This window comes from Platalea leucorodia (genome assembly GCF_965183815.1).
Source record: "Platalea leucorodia genome assembly, chromosome: 3".
NCBI classification, from domain to species: Eukaryota; Metazoa; Chordata; class Aves; order Pelecaniformes; family Threskiornithidae; genus Platalea; species Platalea leucorodia.
The window spans coordinates 82,209,109-82,234,483 of NC_138825.1; the positions used below are offsets into that span (position 1 = coordinate 82,209,109).

The 25,375-nt window shown below is 37.8% G+C and overlaps 1 protein-coding gene across 1 annotated transcript; it reads left to right on the forward strand.

Annotated features, from left to right (window-relative positions):
* Positions 1-3,197: 3,197 nt before the first annotated feature.
* MCHR2 (melanin concentrating hormone receptor 2) lies at positions 3,198-24,762 on the forward strand (the record flags this gene model as incomplete). The annotated part of the gene is given in 9 exon segments (XM_082305479.1): positions 3,198-3,380; positions 10,771-10,973; positions 20,992-21,043; positions 21,047-21,052; positions 21,056-21,186; positions 23,174-23,183; positions 23,187-23,293; positions 24,420-24,507; positions 24,511-24,762. Coding segments are annotated over 9 exon segments (1,032 nt in total).
* Between the last annotated feature and the right edge of the window lie 613 nt (positions 24,763-25,375).

A 25,375-nucleotide genomic window follows, 5' to 3' on the forward strand; every position in this document is an offset into this window, starting at 1 on the left:
ATGTTGCTCTGACTTACAGAGCCATCATAGGTCTTGCTACACTTGCAAGAGTTTGTTTCCTTGCCAGAGTTTATAGGAAGTGAGGTACAAGAAAGAATTATGCTACTAGATCATTAGGGCCCATGAGAAGACGTTCCTGTGTTTATCTTCACAATGCTGACTATATGGGCTTTGCTTTTATAGTTGAACTTAGGTTAGCTAAGATGTTTTCCTTACTGACTCAGCCTTCCATTTTTGTATGGTAATAGCTTGTCAGAGGAAATGTGGACACATAACAGATGTATCAAAAATTTGAAGCTTCAGAGAGTATCTTTTAGCTTTTACATTTTGTCACTGAAAGACGTTGATGATACACTTTTGAATAATCTGTCCTTTCAGGGATTATGTTAATTAAATTATTAGGTTTTTTTCTACTCCCCAACTGAAATTTAAAGGGTGATTGATGTCAGTAATTTTGGAGGCAAGTACTAAAATAATGATGTTCTTTAATAAATCAGTTGAGAGAGTTAGAAAAAAAGAAGGGCTTATTAGCTTTAAAGCTGGTTTGTTATATCTGACACTCTACTTACTAAAGTAAAGGATTATTCTTTTCCCAATTCTTTCACGAAGTGCTGATCTTACATTTTCGAACAGAAAGAAATAGGATTTTTTTAATTGGCTGAAAAACTCTCATCTGCCCTTTTTACAAATAAGATAGCATTCGTTTACTTCATAGAAGCTAAGCACTAAACAGGCACTATTTTCTTTTTAGCCCAATGTATCTTTTTACTATTAAATGACCACTGGATCAATCACTCATTGGGAATGGGAGGTCACACCAATAACAGAACCAATTTTGGGTTTTCCACTTTTTTAATTCTTGAAAAGTTTGTGATTTTGTTATAATACATATAATGATTATGCCTCTAATGTATCTTATAAACACCTTAGTAAGGTATGGTTTCAAGCATATTTGTGAAGAAAAATTGTTTTCACTGCAGGAGCCATTTATCTTGACCAATACAAGTAACTGTGTTTATGATCATGTGCCATTCACTTAGGCTTTGTATGGCACAAGTAGTACTTCACCATAAAAAGATACTTTCCTACATCATGACTTTGCTGTGAAACATAAAGTTTGTAAAGTTCTTGGTGGTCTTCAACTTAAATGCATTATACAAGTGTAAAAATTACCCCCCTATTTGTACTCAGGGAACATATTGTCGCAGGTAAGTTTCTTCTCTGCAAACAACAGGAAACTGCTTATTTTGAAATTAGATTTTAAAAAAATCTGTGTCTGCATTTTATTTTCATTAATTTTTCCTATTTCTGGTAGCCTCTTGAACCCCCTGGTTTCAGCAAGTAAATTAAGCCTTTATTACCTGCTGCCTTCTTTGTATCTTGAACAGCAGAACCCTGCTACTGTTAGTTTGATGTTATTGAAGAGCAGTGACTCATCATCCCATAAAGACTATAAACTGGTAAACAGGTGATTTTATTCTCAAATGCATAAGGGAATTTTATATTATATAAGGGAATTTTATACTTTATCCTAGGTTGCAATTCTGCTTTAAGATACTGTATTTACTGAAATAAATATCAAATTTGTTACAGATGTAAATTTGTCCCAAATTAGGACTAAAAACACACAAGTATGATCTGCCTCTCAATTTACTCTTTTTTAAAGTTGGGTATGGGTGTAACTGCAGGGCAGTATTGTTCTTCAGTGCCTTATCTGAAGTTGCTGGACTCTCAGTGGGGCTTACTAAATTATTTTGAGCAGAGTGCCTTTATATATTTGTTCAGATCCTGCCAGCCTGAAGTTGCACTAGGCAAATAAAGCATAGAATCAGGCTACAGTTGCATAGGTGAAGTGGGGGGAAAAAATGATCTAAGGAAAAATATATCATCTTTACTCGAGGAGATATAGGATTCCGTATTTAGACAAATAAGAATCTTGAAGGTAAAGACTTTGATTTTGTTCAGTGTATCATTATGGAAAGTGAGCCTATGGGATAGAAGACAGATAGTTTTGCTGCAGTAGCTGGAGCTGTTGAAGAAATGGGCTATATGCATCTGCACCAATAGCTTTGTCCTCAGGTATAACTTATAGCTGAGAAAACGATAGGTTTCTTGTAGCTTCAGGCATCTCAAAATGGACCCACAAGATTAGAGGTGATTTTGAATAAAAAAAATTAGATCTAACATCATTGTCTCGTATTTCACATATTCAAGAAATCATAGAACAGGTGAGGTAGGAAGAGACCTCTGGAGATCAGTTAGTCAAACATCCTTCTCAAAGCAGGGTCTGCTCAAGCAGGTTGCTTGGGGCCACATCCAGTTGGGTTTTTTTAACATCTCTAAGACATATTCAAAGAGATGGAGATATGTGGAGACTCCACAACCTCTCAAGGCAACCTGAGTCCAGTGTTTGATCACCCTCACAGGGAAAAATTCTTTCTTGTGTTCAGATGGAGTTTTCTGTGTTTCAGTTTGTGCCCATTACCTCTTGTCCTGTCACTGGGCACCACTGAGAAGAGTCTGGCTCCCACGTCTTCACTCCCTTGCAACCAAGTATATTTACACACATTGCTTAGATTCCCCTGAGCCTTCTCTTCTCCAGGCTGAACAACCCCAGCCCTCTCAGCCTCTCATATGCCAGATGCACCAGTCCCTTCACTAGCTTCATGGCCCTCGAGTAAGTCCCTGTCTCTCTTGCACTTGGGAGTCCAGACCTGGATCCAGCACTGCAGATGTGTCACCAGGGCTAAGTGGGGAAGAATCACCTCTGTTGTCCTGCTGCTAATGTAGCACTGGATGCTATTGACCTTTGCTGCAAGGGTGCATTGACGGCTTGTGTTCCACTCCTTCTCTACTGGGACCACCCCAGCCAAGAGAAAAAGTAGACAGTGGGCTTTTTGAGAGCAGAATAAACACTGTGATTCTAAAATGGTGAGTCTTGGACGATTAAACTGTTTAAATTATAATGGAGTTATTACATCACAGATTTCATTTTGAAAACAACAACATCCGGTTCTTTTAGTCCAATCCTGAATGTACAAAATCATTTGGTGAAAGGTTTTTATGAAATTCAGATGACCATTAAACAGTAGCGTACACTTAGATACCAGACTTAACTAATTATATCCAAATGATTAGTCCACGAATAATTTCTTTTCTCTTGCTGCTACAGAACTAAGTCCTAAAGTCACTGAAGAATGAATGAATTTCAGCATTCCTGCCACAACAGTACACCAGACTTGTTTAACAGATCTTGGAGTGGATGGCACCATTACCAAGTGATCGGTGCTGCAGAGACAATCATCCTTCCCTCTCTGATTGGGATTATCTGTTCAACAGGCTTAGTCGGAAATATCCTCATTGTGTTCACAATAAGAAGGTATGGAATGGAATACATTTTGCAATAAGATTTATAGCTGAAAAAATAAATTATGACTACACTAAGAGAGTGAATTGCCCAGAAAAGACAAGGGTAGCAAGTTTTTCATGTTTTGTTTAGTCATTGACATTTACGTCTCATTAAAAAAAAATTAAATCATGACTACAAATAGCGGTAATATGTGCCTGCTTAGCCTTTTCTGTTATGAGAAAGCACTTAAGTGTATGATCGACTTCAAACATATCACAGAAACCAAAATACATGCCTTTTTCCCTGGCTTCCGTTATAATTGGCTTTAAACTTTAGTTATGGTACTAGCTAGGCATTATAATGTCTTACAAAATGCTTTCAAGATCAGTTGAAATACAGTCTTTTTCTCCTTTGAAAACTGCACTTCTACCTCAGATTAATTTAACAACAGAGCTCTATCTAACTTTTGCCCATTTACAGCAGCTTCCTAGAACTCATTGTTTTTTTCCAGCACCGCCTTGCTTCTAGAAACAAGGGCCTTAGTGCCAGTCAAGGATTCTCACATGACAGGAATTAATACCTCAAGATATTTTTGTTGTATTCTGAGAAGGTAAAATTGCTGAAGTTACTAAAGTTTTTTGGGTCATAAAATCTGACCCAGACATCCTTTATGCACGAAAATACTTTCTAGTCTCCTAATTTTAACAAGAGATTTCTTTTTCTATATAATAAAAAAATTTGCTGTCAAGTGGCTGATGCTACCACAAACTCTAAATCCATAAGCATGTATCTTGAAAAAGTGGCTTTTACCTTCAGCACAAATTTAACATAAAGATTTATGACAGCATAAGGCATACATATGTCACACTTTACAATGATTAATAGATGGACTCCGCCCCTACATACTGTGCTTTTAAAGGAAAGATTTCCAAAGGCCAACCTAGGACTAACTGTATGTCAGCCCCTGAGCTTTAGTAAACTTTGCTTGAAACTACCAGAAATCCAATGCCTAGTGCACTCAAGAACATTGTAGCTCATAGTCTGAATCCAGAAGAGAAGAAATGTGGAAACAGTATGTCTCAAGTGAACATAGTGGCAATATGACTTTTAAATTGTATGAATGAATAGAAAGGAAAAAAGAAATCATTGAGTTTCTAAAAATTAGTTGTAGAGTCTCTAAAATAATAGAATGGAAGGAAAATGAGAAGGAACAAAGATTTCTTTTGGCCCTGGTGAAAAGCCTTTGTCTAGCCTACATAAAAATATGACAGACAGAGCAAATAGGCACAAACAATGACTTGAAAAAAATAATATAATTTAAACCGCATTTGTGTTCAAATATATGGGCATGAACATTTATACACAGGAAAAGAATTTGAAAACAGTGCATTAAAATGTTAATGTGGTAGTTACCAACACTAAAAAAGACAGCCACAAACCTCAGACTCTGTAGATGAATATACATTTAAAATGTAGCTACATTTTGAAAAATAACCATGTCAAATTCTCATCTTTCACTAAACAGATCTGATTCTACTCAAAGGCTCTGCTTCCGAGCTCTGTCTTCACTCTATTGAATACATTTTCTCATACATACATTTAAATTTTGTTAGCATTACAGACTAAATTCATTTAAGAGAGAAAGAAGCTAGATTACCTCTCTAATTAACCAGAAAGTTATTTACTTTCCAGTAGCAAATGCTTTACTGATGATAGAACATGGTAAAGAAAGAACCTTGGAATTTCAGCTCCTCAATTTTGTTTGCAGGTCTGCCAGCTAGGGACAAACATTTTTAAGTGTGAATTAAAATTATATTATCTGCAAATTACTGGGAGAAAATAACTAAAGTCCTAATGAAAGTTACGTGTAATATATGTCTATGCACTAAGATTTAATTTAAAAATTAGTAAGTCAATGACTTTTGGCTGGCCCTCCTTGTGTGAATGAATTTAATCCCTAGGAATAATAGAGGGAGTTGAGATATGTTGCTATTTAATTAAAAAGAAAATGGTGGAGAAAATGCTGCAAGAGTTCAGTGTCAGCCAGAAGTACCCAATAATGTTCATCCCAGCAACCTAGAAAAACTGGTCCCCAAAACTGCAGTTCTGCTAGCAAGCATTTTATGTAAACCTACTGACTTTGGTCAACCAGCTGGTGGGAGAATGGCTATGTTTTTGTGTGGAGAGGAAAAATGTGATCCAGACAACCCCGATTAGCTGCATTAGTCTGACTTTGTATTTTTAAGGAAGAGTATGTTACAGAAGAGAAAATGGAATCAAATACAATTTCAATTATCTATGAGTAGAGCTTTTCAGATCAATTTGATTTTTAATAAGGTAACTAAGAGTAAGTGGTAAAATAGTATTTCCTAAAACAGAGACTGCAGATAAGTGTTACAACACTTATTACTTGCATTCTGAGTCTCCAGCTGGAGAAGGTGTATTTGCAACTGAATGTAGTCACCAGTAGAAAATTTTTGAAACCACTACATACAGCTAGCCTGTCCAGATTAGAGATTTTATGTTATCAGATTTTATATGTTATCATGTTGGATGTTATTAACCCAGCTAAAGAACAATGTAATGAGTTCAATAATTATAACATGAGAAAAAGATTAGCTAAACTGTGGATGGCACGAGGCAATGTTGATAAGAAACAAGTTTCCTGAAAAGATTTTCAGGAGAAATAGGTTAACGTGAAACTTTCAGGGACTGATCGAGGGGCCAGCCAGATTTCATCTTTTCCCTCAGAGACCTGAGGCAAAGTGTAAGAGTGTGTCAATAGTATTCTTGATGACATACGGTGGGGAGATGTGGCTGATGTGAAGGAGTATAAGACTGTCATACAGGAAGGACTAGATAGAGGAGGGACTAGAGCGGCAGAAATGCAGTAACATTTAGTAGCACAAAGCCATAGAATTTTTTTCTTTTTTTTTTTTTTTATAAATATGAAGCACTGCTGTCAGTTAGAAAACAACAGCGGAAAAACTCCTGGGATTGCTGTGTGCTGTCAATAGGCTAAAGCTGTGTGAGAAGCACACGCAGCTGTAATACATGTAAGGCTCTGCCTTTCTGGAGGAAAGAGGGAAATGCTAATGCCATTCTCCAGGCTCATAACAAGGCCTGAAATACAACTCTCACCAGCTGTTTCCAGGAAAGATAAGATATTCAGACTGGAATAAGAACAGAAAAGAACAATTACTAGAACCAGAAGAATGGAGAACTATGAAAATTTACCTTTTTTTCTTTTTTTTAAAAAGGCTCAGTGGTGTACACGTGCTGTCTATAAATCAGGATCAAATGCAGCAGAAAGGTTAAAGGACTGTTTAAACTAAAGGCCAAAACTGGTACAAGAGCAATTGGGTAGACCCCAGTCAGGAGCTATTAAAGGCTGATAACTGGAAGGTGATTTTTACCTTCTATAGAACAGTGATGTCCTCTGACAGCCTTCAGTAGGAGCAGTGGAAGTAAAATCATTATTTCTGAGGTGAAATTACTCTGTTATGAGGAGGTCTTTTCTGATCTTGTTGCCTGTGACAGCCGATGACTCAGTTCTGTGACAAGGGTTCTCTCTTCCAGTCTTAGGTCCCTGCTTTTCCTAAATCTAGCAAAAAAAACCCCAACATGTTAAACAACTACCCAGTGCCCTACAACATATCTCAGCTGTTCTGTTCTTTATTCCTTGCTGAGATGGGAAAGCTAAGTGTCTCTGCATTAAGACAGCATGCTGTCAATTTACTCCGATTTCTATGATTCTGTTTTAGATTTGTTTCAGAAATAAAAAACAAGCTAATGTTAGAAGTGTGGGACTTCCCATGATCACATTTGGCACGGCAACTGATACATGTCTCTAAGTGATGTTATCTGGCTCGACTGTAAGATTCAGTTAAACAATAATATATTTTGGACCAGAATATCTTGGACAAACTTCTGTAGCTATTGCTAATCGAATGCTAAACATTAGATAATGTTGTTATTGAACAACAAATTAGATAGTTGAATTACTTGGAAGTATTCATCGCTAGATATGGTTAACTGAGAGAAGACATAGAGGCAGAGATGTAGAACAGAACTGGTTGCCATTTCTTTGTGCAGTTTTTCATAATTGGTACTGAGCAAGATTCATTCTCACAAGATTTTATAGGCCTTACCCAGTTATACGGATGTGAGTAAATTTTTTCCAGCCTAACTTTGATTGCCCAATCCATTCATCTGGGTCTCTCCATGAAGAGGCACTACTGAGAGTAATACGTATCATCTTTGTCATATACCTATCTAAGAGCATAAATTGCTCCCAGAGTTCTGTTTCTCTGCGGTGATTATGAGAGCCAAGATCACTTGGAGATAGTAGAGGTCTAAATTTCAATTCAATAAAATTAGCTAAGAAGAATCCAACCCTCAATTAAAGGGAGAAAAGATAGTACAAGTCTTTCCTGATAAATTATTGAGATGTTTTTTCAGCCACTAGGGGAAAATAACATGCACAGAAATGATCCAAGAGGGAGGACAGTACATGCTTACCAGCACAAAAGGGCTATAAGATAGTGTTAAGTACATATAGGACTGCTGCTGTTGGACTGCCTCTTCTCAGGGACCGAGGATCTAGGTAAACTCCAAGTATGACAGCAGAAGGGGACTATGGTTAACATCAGAGCCGGAAATTTAAAAAAGCTTCCTGCAAGTCAAGCTGGTTTGCTGGGAACAGTTAGATTTTGTAGGGAAGGACAGGCCTAGGTGAGAGAATGACCTTAAAGCTGGTGCTACTTGCCATGGCAGACCTAGCCCATAAGGGATGCCATTTTGACCTTTCCTGTTTGAAGAAAGGGTATATGCTTGTGTTTCTAAATGTGTGATACTTATAAATCATCGTGTCTTTGACCTGAAAGATCACTTCCAAATCAACACTTAAGCTTCTAGTTAATGAAGACTCTCTGTCCAGGAGGGTATACATAAATACTGATGACAACACATAATGCAATCAGAGGGGATAAATAATGACTGATGACAATACATAATGCACTTGTCATGTTCCTCGAAGTTCTTACTGGAGTGACAGCCAGTATATGGATTATCACATTATCATGTCTGCTCAACACTTCTTTTTTTAATGGATTGGGATCCTTTAAATCCATTTTTTAATAAGTTTAATCTGTAGAAGTAGAATTGAAGAGAAGGTAGGACTAACCACAGATTTGACATATGCACAGATTTTACAGAACAGCAATTGTGCTTTTGTACATTTTTTGTATGGTGTTTCAGAGGTGGAAATTAACCTGGCATGGGTGGAAGGATGAATTGACCAGCTAATATTTTGGCTTGAGAAACTGCTGAGAAGCTTTCAAAGCTGTGGTGAGAAAGTAGAAAACACTGAAAGGATGAAAAGAAAGAAGTTTGAAATTGAGGCTATCACTATTATTTTCCTTATTTTTTTTGTTTTTTGTTTTTTTTTTTTTCTTAAAGTGATAGTTTTAGCAGAAGGCAAGCACTACTGACTTAATAAAATATAAGAAAGTTATAAACAATAAAATGTGGCCAAAATTATTTGATATTATAAAGTTTACTGCATAAGTTACCATTTAAATATTGTGGCTCTGAGCCACCACAGGAAAGTATATGAAAATCTGTATGAAAATATGTGTCCTGGCCTCCGGACACTGATCTAAAAAGGCATCATTTTCTGAATCTCAGTGTAAAGCATGGGACAGTGGGTCTTACAACACTTCCTTTTACATCGACCATGGGACAGTTGTTCAATGTACATTCTTTGTTGATTAAATTTGGCATAAAGTGAGTTTAGAATTTGAGATTCTCATTCTCAGTCCAACAGTAATTTCTGATTTAGCATGATTTATCCTGGTAATGTGAATGAAATAAAGCAGAAAAAGACCATTTTAACTTTTTCATGAAATGACATGTACAGGCAGTTTTCAGATGCTTTGAAACCTGTGTGTCTGAGCATAATGGTACCATTTGATGCCTTGCAGGAAACACAGTTTGGGGCTTTTCGTTTCCTGGAGATTTTGCATCCTTCAAAGTTCAAAAAGCTAAAGGCACCAGAGGAAAAAGATCACATATGCGTCATTCTCTCCACAAGCTCCAGTCATTAGTGCCAGCAGATATACTTTATAGATGTCTGGCTTTGCTTTCAGCATCATAACCAGATGACAGTGAATCATACTTCATAATTTACTAAAAATTTTTCAAAAAAATACTTTTGTCTGGCTCACTCCCTCTAGCTTAAATTTGTTTCTTTGGAAAGATAGTTATTTCATAGCTCGTAGCATGCAGTGAAGGCAACATGAAAAATGTGTAATTAGGAACTCTTCTCACAGAGGTCATTTTAGGAAATGATGGTCATAGAGCTGGACTTCTGAATGTGGTTTGTGGGCAGCCAGGTAGAATTCCCCCAGCTGCAGGTTCTTCTGTGTCTTCCAGTAAGAATGACAAATAAACTGCTACTTTGCAGTAGACTGGAAAAAAAAATGGTTAGAGATACTGAGAGGGAGCCTAGACAAATAGCTTAGACTGGACATCTAATTTGTAAGTTAAGGTGATTTCTATATGGAGACTGTGGATAAGGACCTTTTTAATAAGGTCCTGTAATTAAAAAACTTTTATAAATATCAGTGCTTTTCAACGATGTTTTGTGCTTCTTTCCTTGATTTGTATAGAATAAGGCAATTTAAAGTCAGGAATTCTTTCAACTGCATGTATAACATTCCTGCAAGCCTAAATCAGGAGGTATACTAAGGATTACATTTTGGTAAAGGAAGCTAGGAAAGTGTATATATCACACAAAACCCATGCAATATAACATTATGAAACTGTCAAATCCAAACACTCAGTACTTAAATGAAAACTGCATACAGTTTTAACTCAGTTGTGTTCCCTATGTATGTATAAACTTCATGAGACAATCTTTAAGTATTTAATTGCATACTATTTTTTTTTTCCCAGAGGATCATTCCTCTTTCACCAGTTCCCTTTTTACCTTGAGCACTTGAGAACGTCTTGTATGCATCTTTAAGCAAGATTCAGCCCTGGGTCAACTGTGTCACAGGAAGGCTCTGATCTCTCCTCCTGTTTATGGAGACTGATGTTTCTAGAGTTCCTATGTCCATCAGATGTGTTTTTATTTTGAACACTTTATAGTTTTCAAAGGAGAATATGGATAATTGTGCTCATGTTAATAAATTAAATAGCCCATTCAGCCTCACTGGAAAGCAAAATTATGAACAATATATTTTTGTTGAGCCGAAAATTGTTGGTTTGAAATACGTAAACTCTAAAATAGTGGTTCTCACAGTGTACTTATTTGTGTGTAGTTCCATTTTGAGGTCTGCTCTATCAACAGTATACTTGGAAAACAATACAGTAACTTGTCAAGTAATTGCCTCCACATCTTCCAATTTATTTCAGAACTCAATAAAAAACTAGATATCTACATCTGCAATCTGGCTATAACAGATTTGGTTCATATAATTGGCATGCCCTTTCTCATTTACCAATGGGCACGTGGAGGTGAGTGGGTTTTTGGCAGCCCTTTTTGCACCATCATTACCTCCCTGGACACACGCAACCAGTTTGCATGCAGTGCCACTATGACCGCAATGAGTTTGGACAGGTATGTGGTTTCAGATTTTCATTCTGTACGCGAGGACAATAATACCTGATTGTGTTTATGCAAAGCTGTAGTAATTCAAGAATGAGAAATGCCATCAGTTATGGTTAATGATTTTTTGAAAACTCCAGGAATCTTTTTCTGATGTTTGTGGAGGTCGCAGAAGTATTTTAAGTCTCGCTATAGCATCATGCTATGAACAAGGCCTTAAGGGATCCTAGACACCACCAGTATTACTGTTCTGGGCCCCATCTTTAGAGGTGCAGCTTCTAGTAAAGGCTTAATGTCACTAAAACTAGATTTGCTTTAACTGTTCTTGTTTAAGGTAAAAACTTGGTTTCCAGGCAGACTGCAGAAACCTACCATGTCTGTTATTTTTTAAAACATTTATTAAAATGCAGTAAGAGTACAACAAGAATTTTAGCTTTTATCATAACTACAGATTTCAAAAATGACTTCTGTATATTCTTGATCTTAAGGAAAAAGTGACCAAAACCAGGAAAGAAAAGTCTGCTTTGGACCAAAGAGGTCTTTCACATGTCAGAGAGAGCATGGAGGAAAACAAAAAGACAAACTTTCCTGCATGGCACGAGGCACTTGTCAATCATTAAGAAGACATTCAAGGGACAACTTTGAACTTATGAGCTAGGATAAATAAACAGAGCCAATGGGAAGGATGGTTGCTATTGATCTCGCAGCATACAAGACAGCATGCTGCTATGGAAGTGGAATGTAGTCACTAAAGGGAGGGAGAGAAAAATTATCAGAAAACAGAAAGCAGAAAGCAGAAAATTGAAAGTTAGAAATAATACTGAAATTGATAAAGTATGGCTATCATAAAGAGGCTACACTGGTGCATGATATTACAAGCCTTATTTGGTTGACATGCAGTTAAAAAAGAGCCAAGAAACTGTCAATTCCTTTGAAGTTCAATTTTTAAAGCTCTGTTCTTATACTTGCATATGAGTAATGTGACAAATGACAGACTTTTCCTATATTCCTAAAGAATTTACACATACCAGTATCTTTAATCTTGCTGTTCAGAGAACAAAAATTATGCAAAAGACAGTAAGTATTAAGGCAGGAAAAAGACACAACATATAATGAGGAAAGACAGAATATCAAAACTTGGTATAAAAAATATACCTGTAAGTAAAGTAAAGCCATGTCTTAAAATAGACATTTGGGGTTTTTTTTCAAATTACTGTGCTTTCTTTTCTATTTTGAGGCAAGTTTTTCTGTCTCAAATACAGCTGCCTAGGAAAAGCTCTTCAAATTACTTCTTTCCCATTTGTTTTATCACTGCTAATACCAATTATGACACTATAGCCAAGAGAGACAAAGGTTTTTTAGACAACAAGCTCCCAAACTGTCTAGTGCTTGATAGTTTCAGAAAAGCACCTCTGAATCCACCCAGGAGCTTTCGTTAAGTGAAAAGATTAAATCGGCTATTTTGAAAAAAATCAGCAGAGTTTATCAGATTTTGTTTGACTGTAAAATCATCCCAAATTCACAATAAAAGCAAGAAACATAATTGACACCTTAGTCAATGCTATGGCTAATGCAGCATTGAGCAGCTTCATGTTCTCTTTCACTTTTCTCAAAAATAAAAGCACTTCTAAAGGAAGACAGGAGCAGGTCAGACCTGGGAAGGCACTTCCAGAAGTCTGAGCTGAATAAAATGACTACCACATGCAAATTAATATCTGTCATATTGCTGGATAATATTTTTATTCCCATAAATCCTCTGCTTCATAATAGGAGTGATCTATGTCATGCAATGGTCCAACAGAGACTTTAGTATTTCAACATTTCTTTTTGCAAATCCAATTTCTTTGTAAGATCTTAAGAAGTGGCAAAACCAGCTGTTCTCTCCATGGAGCTTTACGGGTCAATTTATGAGGGGTACAATGTATAAAAGTTTGGTTTTCATTACTCACTTTAATATGAAATAAAAAACATTAAGGAAAGCTGTACAAACTATGCAAGTTAGGTATGCGTATTAAAATTTATGAGAAAGTTTTCTAAACTGACATCAAATACATTTTTTAATCCAGATTCCTGTTAATGCCACAGGCAACATTATATAAATTAAACCTGAATGAAACCTCGGTAGCAGAACTTTGGCCTATCAGTTAAAAAAAGGTTTCCTAAGGAGCAGCCCACACCACCTGTTCTCTGGATGAGGATGTGCATAGACACACATAGACAACAATCCTAATACAATTTACCCCCATGTACATCAAAAGTAAATTTGACTGTTCAATGAAAATATCACTTGCCTAAGCGAAATCAGAACTGTGTATGCTGCAGACAGCATTTCCTCAATCCCAGATATTGATAATACTCTTATGCTGCAGTCTCTGGTGAGACAGGAGAGATCGTGAGATGGGTGAAAAGGGGGTCTGGTATGGTGTCCTACACTAACGTTCTTACCTGGAACATTCCAATAAGTCACTTGAGTTAAACTGAATATGAACATTGCAATTAGCAATGTTAGTGACTTGTTTGAAATGTCAGAGGAACTTTATGGCCTATGACATTTTAAGAAAAGAGCCAAGATTTACATGTTCAAAATAACTAATGCAGATTCAGAAGTCACATCATTCCTTATTCCTTAATGGCGTACAAGATGCAGCTGGTAAAACCTATGCCAGACTTTCTTTCTGTGACAGGAGGCTGTGAGGCACATCTCATTCCCTGTAGCATGACTGCATTGGAGCATGTCATAGGAAAATGCCCCTGTTTGGGTCCCTTCTTACAGAGTGCACCTGCTTCTGACTACTTCTTCTGCAAAATTTGGTCATAAGAAAAGGTGTAATCCTTTTGATAGGTGTTCAGTTGTCTGTGATCCAAGGCATAGTTTTGGTATGGCACAGCTGTATAATCTTGTCTCAGCCTCCTAAGAAAATTGCTAAATGCTAAGCTGTGTGAAAGTACCTAGAGTAGAACCATGTGTGCTAAGAAAGGTAAGATTGCAGCCAGAGATAAGATCATTGAGATGGAGACAGTTGGCAACTCAAAGGTTCGAGAAACACTGGCACAAAAAGGTATAAAATACTAACGAGAATCAGGGAGTCTGAAGATGCCCCTCCACTCCCATTGACAGCTGTACAGCAAAGACTCAAGGGTGCCGCACAGGGGTGGTAAGAGTATTAGCACTTAGCCTAGGAGCTTGCTAGTCCTAGCTGTCTGTAGTCTGTTGTCCATTGTAATAGCCAAGCTCTTAAGGCTTCAGGCACATAAATGGAGAGGTGAAGCTGGGAAGATAAATCTGGAGTAAGCAGCTCCGTGACAGCTGAGAAGAAACAGGCAGGTGTTCCAACTGTTTGCAGCAGCCGAGGCTGACAGACATGAGAAAATATGTTCCTTGTTTGCCCGTTGTTGTAATGTTCCTCTAAGAAACATTTACCAAGGCAGTGTCATTGGTAGGGTGGGCCATATCTCTATGAATGTTATGAGCTTTCAGTTATTTAAAACCAGAACCACCTGATTCACCATGGACTAATCCATTTACTCATTCTTCACACTCCTTTTTCTGTCGTTCCTTGCTTCACTTCACATGTAGTTAGAAACACCCCAGCCACAAGAAAAGGTAAAAACCTTTTAAAAGCTCAGTCTCCTGAGCAGCCCATCATTTGATGCTGAACATAGTACACTTTGCAGCCTCTTGGAGCAATCCTAACAGCCTACATTTTAAGCCAATAAAGATAACAAAATAGTAATTAACATTAATTGGATAATTGATGCTAATTAGTGATATTAATGATAATAATAGTGTCAATATACTATATTGTGACTATATGCAATATATAGTAATAATGTTAGACCATAGGATGTCAAATATCATAGGTTATGATACATCCAGAGGCAGGAAGAAAGCAAGCAAGGAAAAATCCAAGCTCTAAGATGTTTCCCTTCTCCTTGCCCGATATGCATGACAGAAGTATGACCACATGTTTATGGCTTTGCTAGAAATCAGACAAGATGACACGCAATTAGCTACAACATTAACTAGAAGCACATGCTCCCATGAAATATTTTCTCCTTCCAAGTGTCACATTGGCTTTCATGATCTTACCTTTGGTGGTGGTTGGTCTCATAGATGTTCCTCCACGCAGCATTGTAACAGCAGGTTTGGCAGAAAGGCAAAAAAGAAATGCGGTAATAGGCATGGGTAACAGGCACCATATACCTGGTGCCTTGTACTTTCTGAGAGCTCTGGAGGCTCCATCACTGCCTCGTTCTCCAGCTATTTATCAGAGACACAGCTCTGACACTCCCATTATTGTTTGTTTGAGGTAAGTATTCTTCAGACTTTTCCCAACAAAAGACTCTTGTTACTGATAATTACTTTGTCAGATGAGGGAACATGTCTGCCTTTAAGTTCCACTCTCTGTTTGAAGTGGAAATTACCCTGTATTTTCAAAACAGCAAGTTTTCCCAAATGCACCACTCACGTTTCATTTCACAAATTTATCATCGGACTGTAGGCAAGATTGAAAATTACATCCAAACTGAAACAACCAATAGAAATCCACCGCTGCAAAAGAATGGAGACAAAAGCTGCTTGATAAGTGTTTAGGGTGAGATTAATTTTTTATTGTCTGGGGAAGGGTAAGTCAGAATACCATCAGGCTGGAATAAGTTTGAGTTCTATGAAGGAAAAGAATCATTTACATTTACATTGAATTGAATTTCTGGTGGTGTTTTCATTCCATTCAGTCTAATGATTTCTTTTTAATCTTTAAGTTCATTAAATGACTTTTTTTCTTTTGCTCAGATGAATATTAAAAATGAGAACTAGAAATACAGGAAAATTATCCTTTAAAGTCACATATCAGTATATGAAAATGTCCAGCAAAACAATTGATCCAGAAAGTGTGAAAAGTCATTTTAAAATACATAGGGAAATATACATATATACAGGCCAGATTTTAGTACCCTCACCGGCATCATTAGTAACCTGCCCTTTACTTTTGTGAGAATCCTATGAAAACTCAGCTGTGTATCCAGGAAGAAAATGTCTACACAGCAAAAGGAACGAGGGTCAGCCAGCCCATAGGCAGTGGTGGGCACCTCTAGAGCTGGAAGATGTGGATTCCGTACCCATCCCAGGCTAAGGAGGTTCCTTTGCACATGCCATTCCTTCCCTTAAAGATCCTCAATGCCCATTAACACAGTTAGTTTTGTTACAAACTACATTAGTCTGATAACCACTACACTGCAGCTGCTATCAAAATGAGTTACATTCACTGTTGAGAAGTCCTGAGCTGTGCGGGGCTCTGGTTCTTTGAGCAAAAGCAATATCATCTGTTAAGCCACATGTCACATGGTGTCTTAAGAGCCTCAGCCTCTTACATTGCTAACAGCGCTCTCTCTGAAGCTCTGTAGCTGGCTTTCTTCTGGCAGCTCTGTGCCCAGTCACCCAAGCTGCCGCAGCAGCCTTTCCCAGAGCCTCTGGGGCAGCACTTTCCCCTTGTTCCCACGCTGTGGATCTTGCACTGTTATCCTCCCAGCCCTGCACCTGCAGACCCAACCGCGTTGTTACGGTGTGTTCTCATGGGAAGTGACTACCACCAGCGTGAGAACCACCCCTTCTTCCCCTCCCTTTTCCTACCCTGTGGTCAAAGCTTCTGGTTGACATTAGTGGACCCAAAAACTTGCATGCCCCAAACTTAACACCAAGTCAGCGTGCAGCCTCAACAAGGCGTGCTCTCAGCAACATCAATAACATCATAGGCAGGAGTAACTGGTAAGAACTGATGAAAACTGTGTTGATACTGTGGAAAAAAGCATTACAGAGGGAGCCATGTATGACACTAGAGAAGAGACCCAGAGAAGGATGCTTGTCTGGAGACCCCCCCATTGCTTCTCTTCCCAGCTGGCCACTCAGGACAGATTTACCTTTCCACACTCTCTCTTTTCACTTTGATTTTTCCCTTAAAGTAACTACATGCCATCAGCTACAGACCCTGGTAATAAATCTCTGTACATGTGAACCTGTGTTAAAAACCTTTGTGCAATACACAGTTCTTAATGAAAGAGCTAACAAGAAATAACCAATGTTTTTGTGGTTAGGTATCTTGTGAGCATAGGCAGCTTGAAACAAAAGGGAGATCTCACTGAAGCCTTCCTGCTAAGCAGAAGCATATGAAAGCATTAAGGTGTTTTTGTATCACCCAACTGTAGGCACAAAATAAAGTTCAGTCTTTCATTAACAGTAGGCATGCCTAAGAGGTGACTCGCAGGGCATATGGAGAGCACAGCTAAGGACGGAAAATCATGTCCTGTCACTTCCTTGCAGCCTGCAGGAAGAGGGGTGCCTGCTTAAGTGCACTTCTTGTTCCACGTCAGCTACTAACGTCACTTTTCTGTGCTTCTCCCACATGCCCTATTTCCATCTTACACACTTCCATTTTCTCACAAATAGTTCCTTTAATTCACAGTTTACTCACTGATTTTTTTTTGTAATGTCCATTGTAACTTTCTTCAGTATTCATTCTTTGGAAACATCTCTGCTGTCAATTTTAAAAAGAGTTGCAGTATTGCACCCTTACTTTGCATGGAGATGTTGTTTGCGCCATTTGAAAAATGAAAGCAAGCTCAAAGCATGTATAGTATACTGTGCTTACGTTGAGACTAAGAGGTCAAATTTTGTGTAAAGTGGGAGTAATCACAAGCTTTAAGAACTTGAGAAGCCTGTAAATTACTCTCAATTACAGTGATCCTGTACGCAATATCAGTGTCAGAAGCTATTTCCATGAGGCAGCCAGTGAAATAGGAGAGGTAGCTGTACCAAGAATGGTACAAAGCAGCTCTACCATTGCAAATGTAGAGGATTTCTATTCTTTCTGTCACCATGATGAGGACTGAGAATAACAGCATGAAATTAGACATAGCTTTTTAAGATATCAGATGCCAGAAAAGCCTTTTGCTGATTCTAGCAATAATGGCCATTACTTTAACCTTATTTAGTGAAAAGAACTTGGTTGTTGCAAAGCTTGAATAACGAAAGAAATCTCTTTCATGCTCATATTCAAGCAAGACTGAAAATAATCTATTATCACATGAAATACGAATCTTTCTTGATCTTATGCACTGGTTCCTGATCTTCATTGGCCCAAGGGCAATAATACCAAGTAACTGAGGTCCTGCAGGGACGTTGTTCTGACAGGCTGCTGAACCTAATCTGTGAAAAACAAGTACAGGACCTCGAGAAACATTCCAAGGTCTTGCAGGCAACATGTTGCCAGCACCTACAGACAAGGATCTTCTGATTTGTATCAGATATTTACATTGTGTAAATTGTACAAGTGTGGCTATGTATTAATACAGATACAGCAACACAGCAAAGGAATGACAGGTATTGAAAGTTACTTCTGTCCAGTTAATGATATTTCTGGTTATTTACTGGTACCAGTACTGGACTATTTAATCCACAGTTTAATTAAAATTGAGGTTTCAGCCTAGCAAACACATTTGTAAGCAACCAGTCACTTACCAAGCTTCTGCTCTCAGATGTATTGAAGAAAATTCACAGCAGCATTCCTGGTTTTAGTAGAGTAAACGTAGATGCATACCAGGGTATCTGAAAGAAAAATGCAATGTTCAATTGGCGCACGTTACAGTTGGTGTTATATACACCTATCTGGCTTCTTATGTTTTTATCAATGTAAATCTAGAATAACTCCACTAAACTTTGTTCCTTTATTTCTAATAATTTAATCCACCTAAAACATGTCTACACCTGTTTTTCTTTTATTAAGTCCTTTTAAGAAGGAATCACATTATAAAGACTGTTTCTTGCAGACTTTTATTGTGTTTTTTCTGCATTTTTCTCACTTGATCTGTGAACAGCATAAATAGTTCACTGACTGAGACAGAGTTTTTCATTTCTAGCTAAGGTATAGCTTGAGAGCGATAGAGAGTTAATCTCTAATGGCCCTTGTTCAGAACACACCAAAAATACTACTTTCTGGGGAAAAAAAAAAGTCTTCTGCAAGAATGAAATACTTTCCGAATCAGCTTTCTTAATTAGCTGAGCACAAGAGCTGTGGGATTCCATGTGTAGATGATAACCCTTTAGAAAAAGAGTGCTGCCTTAGGCAGTACCAGAAACCTCAATCTTAACATTCATATTACACTAGCTTGGACTGTCTTGTTTTGGTGGGCTGTCATTTTTTTCTGCTCTACAAGCACTAAAATTCAGTGAACATTTCACCAGTATTTAAACATTTCTCAGTTTTATCCTTTCAACTTGCACAAGTTTTAAATACTCTGACATGAAGTCAGCAGGATGGAATTTGGTAGAGAAGCTTCTAATAGCCAATCACCAAAAGAAAATTATTTTCAAGTATTGTTTAAATTCCTATATAATTTGTCTTTCTCATAACAGCTAGTAAATCACTCATTTTCAGTTAATTTCAGAAAATTACATTTTCAAAAGATTTCTGTGACTATGATTCAGTTTTCAGTCTTTTTAAAAGAAACTGAGTCAATCTAACTAACTCCCACAAGAGAGATGTGTTTCACTACTACTACCCAAAACTCTTCCAGCATTATGCATGAAAAAAGGCATGTGTGATATAGTTGAAAAGGACAGAATTAAATTTTTGATCCATTTTGTAGAGGCTGGTCATAAAACAGATGCTTTCTACCAAAAAAAAAAAAAAAAAAATGCCCCAAAGCTTCCTCTCTCCTTTTTTTATGTAAAACTTTGACATTCAGGAGCTCTCATTTAGCCATAGCACTTGTTATTAATTTAAGAATTATGAACTGATAAATGGATGAACTGAGTTTTCTCCATAAGTTTCATCTCACCCATTTCTCTTCCGCAGCAGCTTGCCTGTGGAACACCAGAGTGAGGTCGCTTGGTTGGTTTCTGGTTGTCTCATGTGGTTATATCACCTCAAAGCCATCACAGGGCAGTGCTGCACCTTCCCTCAAACTGCTTTACAGAGTTTCACAGCCACAAAGCAGTACCAAGACCCAGGGCAATGCAAATTTTCAGCCTTTGTTGCATACTGTCTGCACCCAGTAACTTTTGACCAGGCCTGTGGCTGGTCCCAGTATGCCAGATTCTGCATGTGCAAAGGATGGAAAGAAAAAGGAAGAAATTAATTGTCAGGTTTCTTTACCTTTGTTGAATTTATTCTAAGATGATCTGACACTATTCTTCCCAAACAAGTTGTTAAGCTGTGAATCAGTGGTCATGTTAGTAGGCAGTCTGATCTCATCTGGAAATGAAATGTCCCAAATGCAGTGGACTTTGTACCTACCCTACTCACTCCTGAAAAAATAGAGGGAAAATACACCCCACTTTAACTTCCCCTTCTTTTTTATGACATGTGAATTGTTGCGTTTAATATTCTGCTTTCAGCTCAAAGATTGCCGACTTTAATCCATTTTGCTCTGATAAATTAGAGTTCACTCCAAAATGTGTAGGTCATGAAAAAGAAGTTGAATTCATTTTGTATCATAAGCCACTGCTAACTGAAGATTACTTCTAAAGTAGTGAAGTCTTTCAGTTGTATCTTCAGTTATGTGGAGACTAAACATTTAAATTACAACTATAACAGACTTGAGCGCTCATAGCGCTAAATATATATCAGAAAGTTCTTTTTTTTTTTAATAGCAGTCTTGCCTGTATTAAATTGTCTCCAGTCCTTTTCTAGAACTAACTTCATCTCAGATTTTCTCTCTGCTTGATTCTTGTATGTCTGAATTTTTAAATTCTATCTCCTACATGCTAATCTACTATAATTTATTAAAAACTCTCATCATATTAATTAAATAATGTTGTGACAAAAGCGTGCTCAGTTATAACAACACTTGTTGAATGTTAAGGGAATTGCTTGAATAAAAGGCATTCTGGCATGTTGTACTAGACAACTTTTAAAAAATGCTGTTTCCTTCCCTTGTGATGGCTATTCTTAGAATTTTTGTTTTGCGGTCAACAATATTAACCTAAATATTTTCTTGTTTTTCTATTATATTACTATGTTATCTGCTTTTACAGGTACCTTGCTCTTGTCCAGCCATTTCGCCTAACCCACCTGAGAACGAGATCATAGACAATTTGAGTCAATTTATGTTTATGGGTGGCATCACTTATTCTGATGTTCCCTGTGTGGGTCTACTCAAAAGTAATAAAGTTCAAAGATGGTTTGGAAAGTTGTGCTTTTGATCTGACCTCACCTGATGATGTTCTCTGGTAAGCCTTCAAAGCTCGGGGGATCATGTTTTCAGCTGGTGTTGAGGAAACCACCCATTTTGCCTTTGGCATCCCTGACCAGCAGACAGATAAATGGATGGATGGATGGATAGAATAGAATTAAAGGCTGAAGATGAGCCTCGTATCATTCAAATCATTGCACCTCAGATTGTGTTGGTAATACAGAGGCAGCCCCAGCGCGATTAAGTTCAGCAAGACAGCTCCCACATAACAAATGTAACTGTGAAGGATTTCTGTTTCTCCTTATCTTCTCCTGCTGCGTTTAGGTAACTGTTGTTCCCAAATGGGATCTCATTGCCCTTTCTGACCTGGCAGACTGTCATGTTTGGAAGATATAGGTCACAGAAAAGATTAAACACTCAAATTGCATAGATGACTTTCCAGCACCTCATGGCCAAGCAGATTCCTGCCTATTTGTTGAATTCAAGCAAGCTTGTTGAGCGATGACTAGCAAGCCACATAAAAGAAAATTGTAAAAATCTTATGTAACAGAGAGCAAATTTTGGCTGATACTCAGTGTTTTTATATTAGCATGTTTGTTTGTATAAGGAAGGTATTTTTGGAGTGAGTATCCCAATTGTCTCTAATTACCACACTGGAGTTCACCTTACTCAGCAGTCTCAGAGCACGTGAACTGTATTCTTTTCAGGTGAAATCAGACTGGAAAAAGTGCTCTGGGAACTCAATGAATGGTCTGCAACCACTGTTGTGTACTCAGTCCCCAATCCACAGGATCCAATTAGAGAAAATTTAAAGTTAACCCCCCTAACATGAGGGTAATATGTCATGTCCTAAGCACCAAGTACTTCACTCTACAGATTTTTCACTACTCATTTGTACTACTTGTTAATGTAGACAAAGCCAGAGTGTATTTGAGCCTTTTTTTGTTCCAACCTCCCTTCCCCCTCCCTCCCCCGCCAAATGAATTGCAACCAGATTTTTAATGGAACTAATTCTAACTGCAGAGCACCAGAAAAAGAGAAAAAATGTGTAACAGTACAGAAGCTAAATATTTTAATGTCAGCAAAGCTTGATGAAATTCGGTGCTGAAGACTTAAGGTATTAGTAAAAATTAAATATGACCGATTATTTTCAAGAATTTGTGAAGGACATGAGACCCTCAATAGCCTGAAAGAAATCAGAGGAAATCGGAGAAAAACAAGGTTGAAAGGATTTCGGGAGTTCAGTCTAGTTCATTCTTTCTCAGATGGCATGACCAATTGTCAGATGCTTGTTTAATTCCACATTAGAAAACACAGAAAAATATGAAGACAAGTGAAAGGAGACTCTGGTAGATAGAGTAAAAACCAATGAACTTCAATAACCAGAAAGTTTAACAAATTATTAAGCTATCAATCTGTAAGGTAATAAGAAAAACTATGTCTGTTTGGCAGGAACAAATTGCAACAAAACAATCTAATTTCCTTCTTTGATGGAAGTTCTCCAGTTGATAAAGAATAAATAGAAATAAAATAACTTGAATTATAACAAAATACCAGCAAACCAACTAGGAAAGATGATGTAGATTCAATTACATTAACAATGCAAGAATGGTTGAAAAAACTGTGCTCAGAAGGTGGCCATCACTGGTCTACTATCAGACTAGGAAACTATCAGGGGACTAAGCAGACTGTGTCCTGCATAAATGCTTGCAAGAATTTTCACTAATAAAACAGGTGCTGGAAAAAACACACACATAGAGAATTTGGAAAGCTGAGAGGTGTAACTTGTAGTTACCTTCTTGTAGTCAACAGTATTCCTAGAATTGCTGAACACAGACTTTAATGCTCAAAAGTACTTGCAGTTCTAGGTACTTAGTGCTACCTAAAACAAGCTCCATGTATCTCTAATCAAGAACTGCAAATCAGAGACCACCTTATAAAAAATGTCATTTATATTTTTTTACGTTTATGAGATGGTCTTTGTGTAACCACCTTGTTTGTTCTCTTTGCATTTTGTTTTACAGGGATACACTTTAGCTTACTATGACAACTTCCTTTTTTCCTTTACCACTGATATTTATTTGCTATATTTTAATTTTATGTTACATGTGGGCGATGTATCAGCAAAACAAGAAAGCAGGAAGGTAAAGTATTATTCATGCTTCCTCCTCTTTCAGATGCTCTGTTCATACTGCAAAGGTTTTATATGTAACAGGCCAAAAGGATTAGTCCTAAAACAACATTTAGGCACTGCATCATGTAACTTTCAGTGCTTCAGACACTGCATTAGGTTCCCAAGAAACGGACTAGGGATGGGATTCAGGGGAGGGAGCAAGATAACCCAGTTAGAAGGAAACACTGAGGAGAGAGTTATGGCTGAAGTCCTCAGCTTATCTGAGGACAACAAAAATGCATGACCAAACCCTGCACTTCTGGCTGCAGGAGGGCACCTGCTCATCAGGGTCTTGTGGCTCCAAGCTCTCAGTTCAAGAATTAGGAAACCCTGGGAGGATCTGGGTGCTAGGTCTGGTACCAGCTGCTGTGGCTCAGGGGGCTGCAGGTCAGGTGCTTCCAGCCTGCATTGCCCCTCCTGTGGGAAGGGGACTCCAGGCCTCACGAAGATCCCCAGCCACCATTCATGGCCTGGGAAAGCCTAGGCAATACAAGAAAATTTGCACGTAAAACACATGAAATATAATTTCCCAGTTTCCATGACAGCAGCTCCTGGTCAGCATGTTTTGGGTCTAGGACTATGTGCTTTGAATTTCAGCTTCTACAAATTTTCTATTAGAAAGGAAATTGATTTCCATTATGGTGTGGTTTTTCATTCCTCAGGCAGGAGGATCATTTGCTTCTTTTCTCTCAGTCTCCTTTAACCTCATAATACTCATGTTTTAACTGGATATTTCTGTTCCGGTTGTTAGCAAAAAAATGTAGTCATAGGTGAAAAGGAATGCAAAGCTATATAGCTCCCATGTTGAAAAAGAGTAAACATTTTTAATGAAAATAATTGTCAGTAATAATTTCATCAAATATGAGTAAACAGTTCTCAGTGGCTCCTGTATGTGTGTTGCATAGGATCAAATTCAGCCTAAGCAGAAGTAACAATAATGTGCAAACAACAAAAAAATGAAGTCATTGAGAGCTGGCCCTTGCTAGCACTGTGGGCGAATTTGGTCTCAAATAACTGCCATTCATCAGCACACTCAATCCATGACATCATTTTCCCATCTTGACTTTCCGTGCTTGGGATCCTTCTTTGTTTTGCAGTTACACCACCAGCATCCCCAAGCAAAGAGTCATGAGGCTCGCTAAGATGGTGCTTGCTCTGGTGAGTGTGTTTGTGGTAAGTGCTGCCTGATTCCACGTGATCCAGCTCATGAATCTTCAGGTTTCTCAGCCAATGTTGAGCTTCTACGTGAGCTACTACATTGCCATCTGCCTCAGCTATGCCAGCAGCAGCATTAATCCAATTCTCTACATCCTACTTAGCGTGAACTTCCAGAAGCGTCTCCGGCGTCGCACAAATGTGGAAGTCAGGATGGCAGAACAGGATGTCAACATTATTGAAAGGAGGGTCTTCTCCCAAGAAAAATGCATTATCTATGTGTAGATTTTATCGGTTGCAATAGATGGGCTTGATTTCACTTCCTTTGTGAAAGTGTAACTCAAAGTGGCTTTGTTGCTGGAATTGCACCAGTGTCAAGCTGATGTAAGAGAATCTGCACCACTGTTTGAAAGGTTAGAGCCGCTAGAAGAGGGATTGTCTGCAAAAATATTCTTCATTAATGTGCCATTGCTTTTTTTTATGCTGATCTGTACATAGATAAACCAAATATATGGAGACAAAAGTGGATTTTAAAAAACTGTAGCCCTCTGGTAGTAAGAAGATAGAATGACTGTGGCAGGCATTTGGGATCTGACACTGTGTGTGAAGTCATGGAAACTGTAAGTTAATGACCAAAAGAGACTTAGTTACTGATGACTCAGAAGGGGGTAACTATTGATTTTTATCCTATCTACAGCTGTCTCATCTGGCACTCGCTTCTGCAGCTATTAAAGGCAGGGGAGAGACATAAAAGGCCCTTTCAGAGGAAAACTGTTTTTGAATTAACCTTTGTACCTGTCCTTGCAAACAAAGAAGTGAATTTACAGTGTCCTTCATTGGAAATTATTAAACATAAGTTTTGAAAAGAATTATATGTTTCAGGGTTATGTCTTTGCTT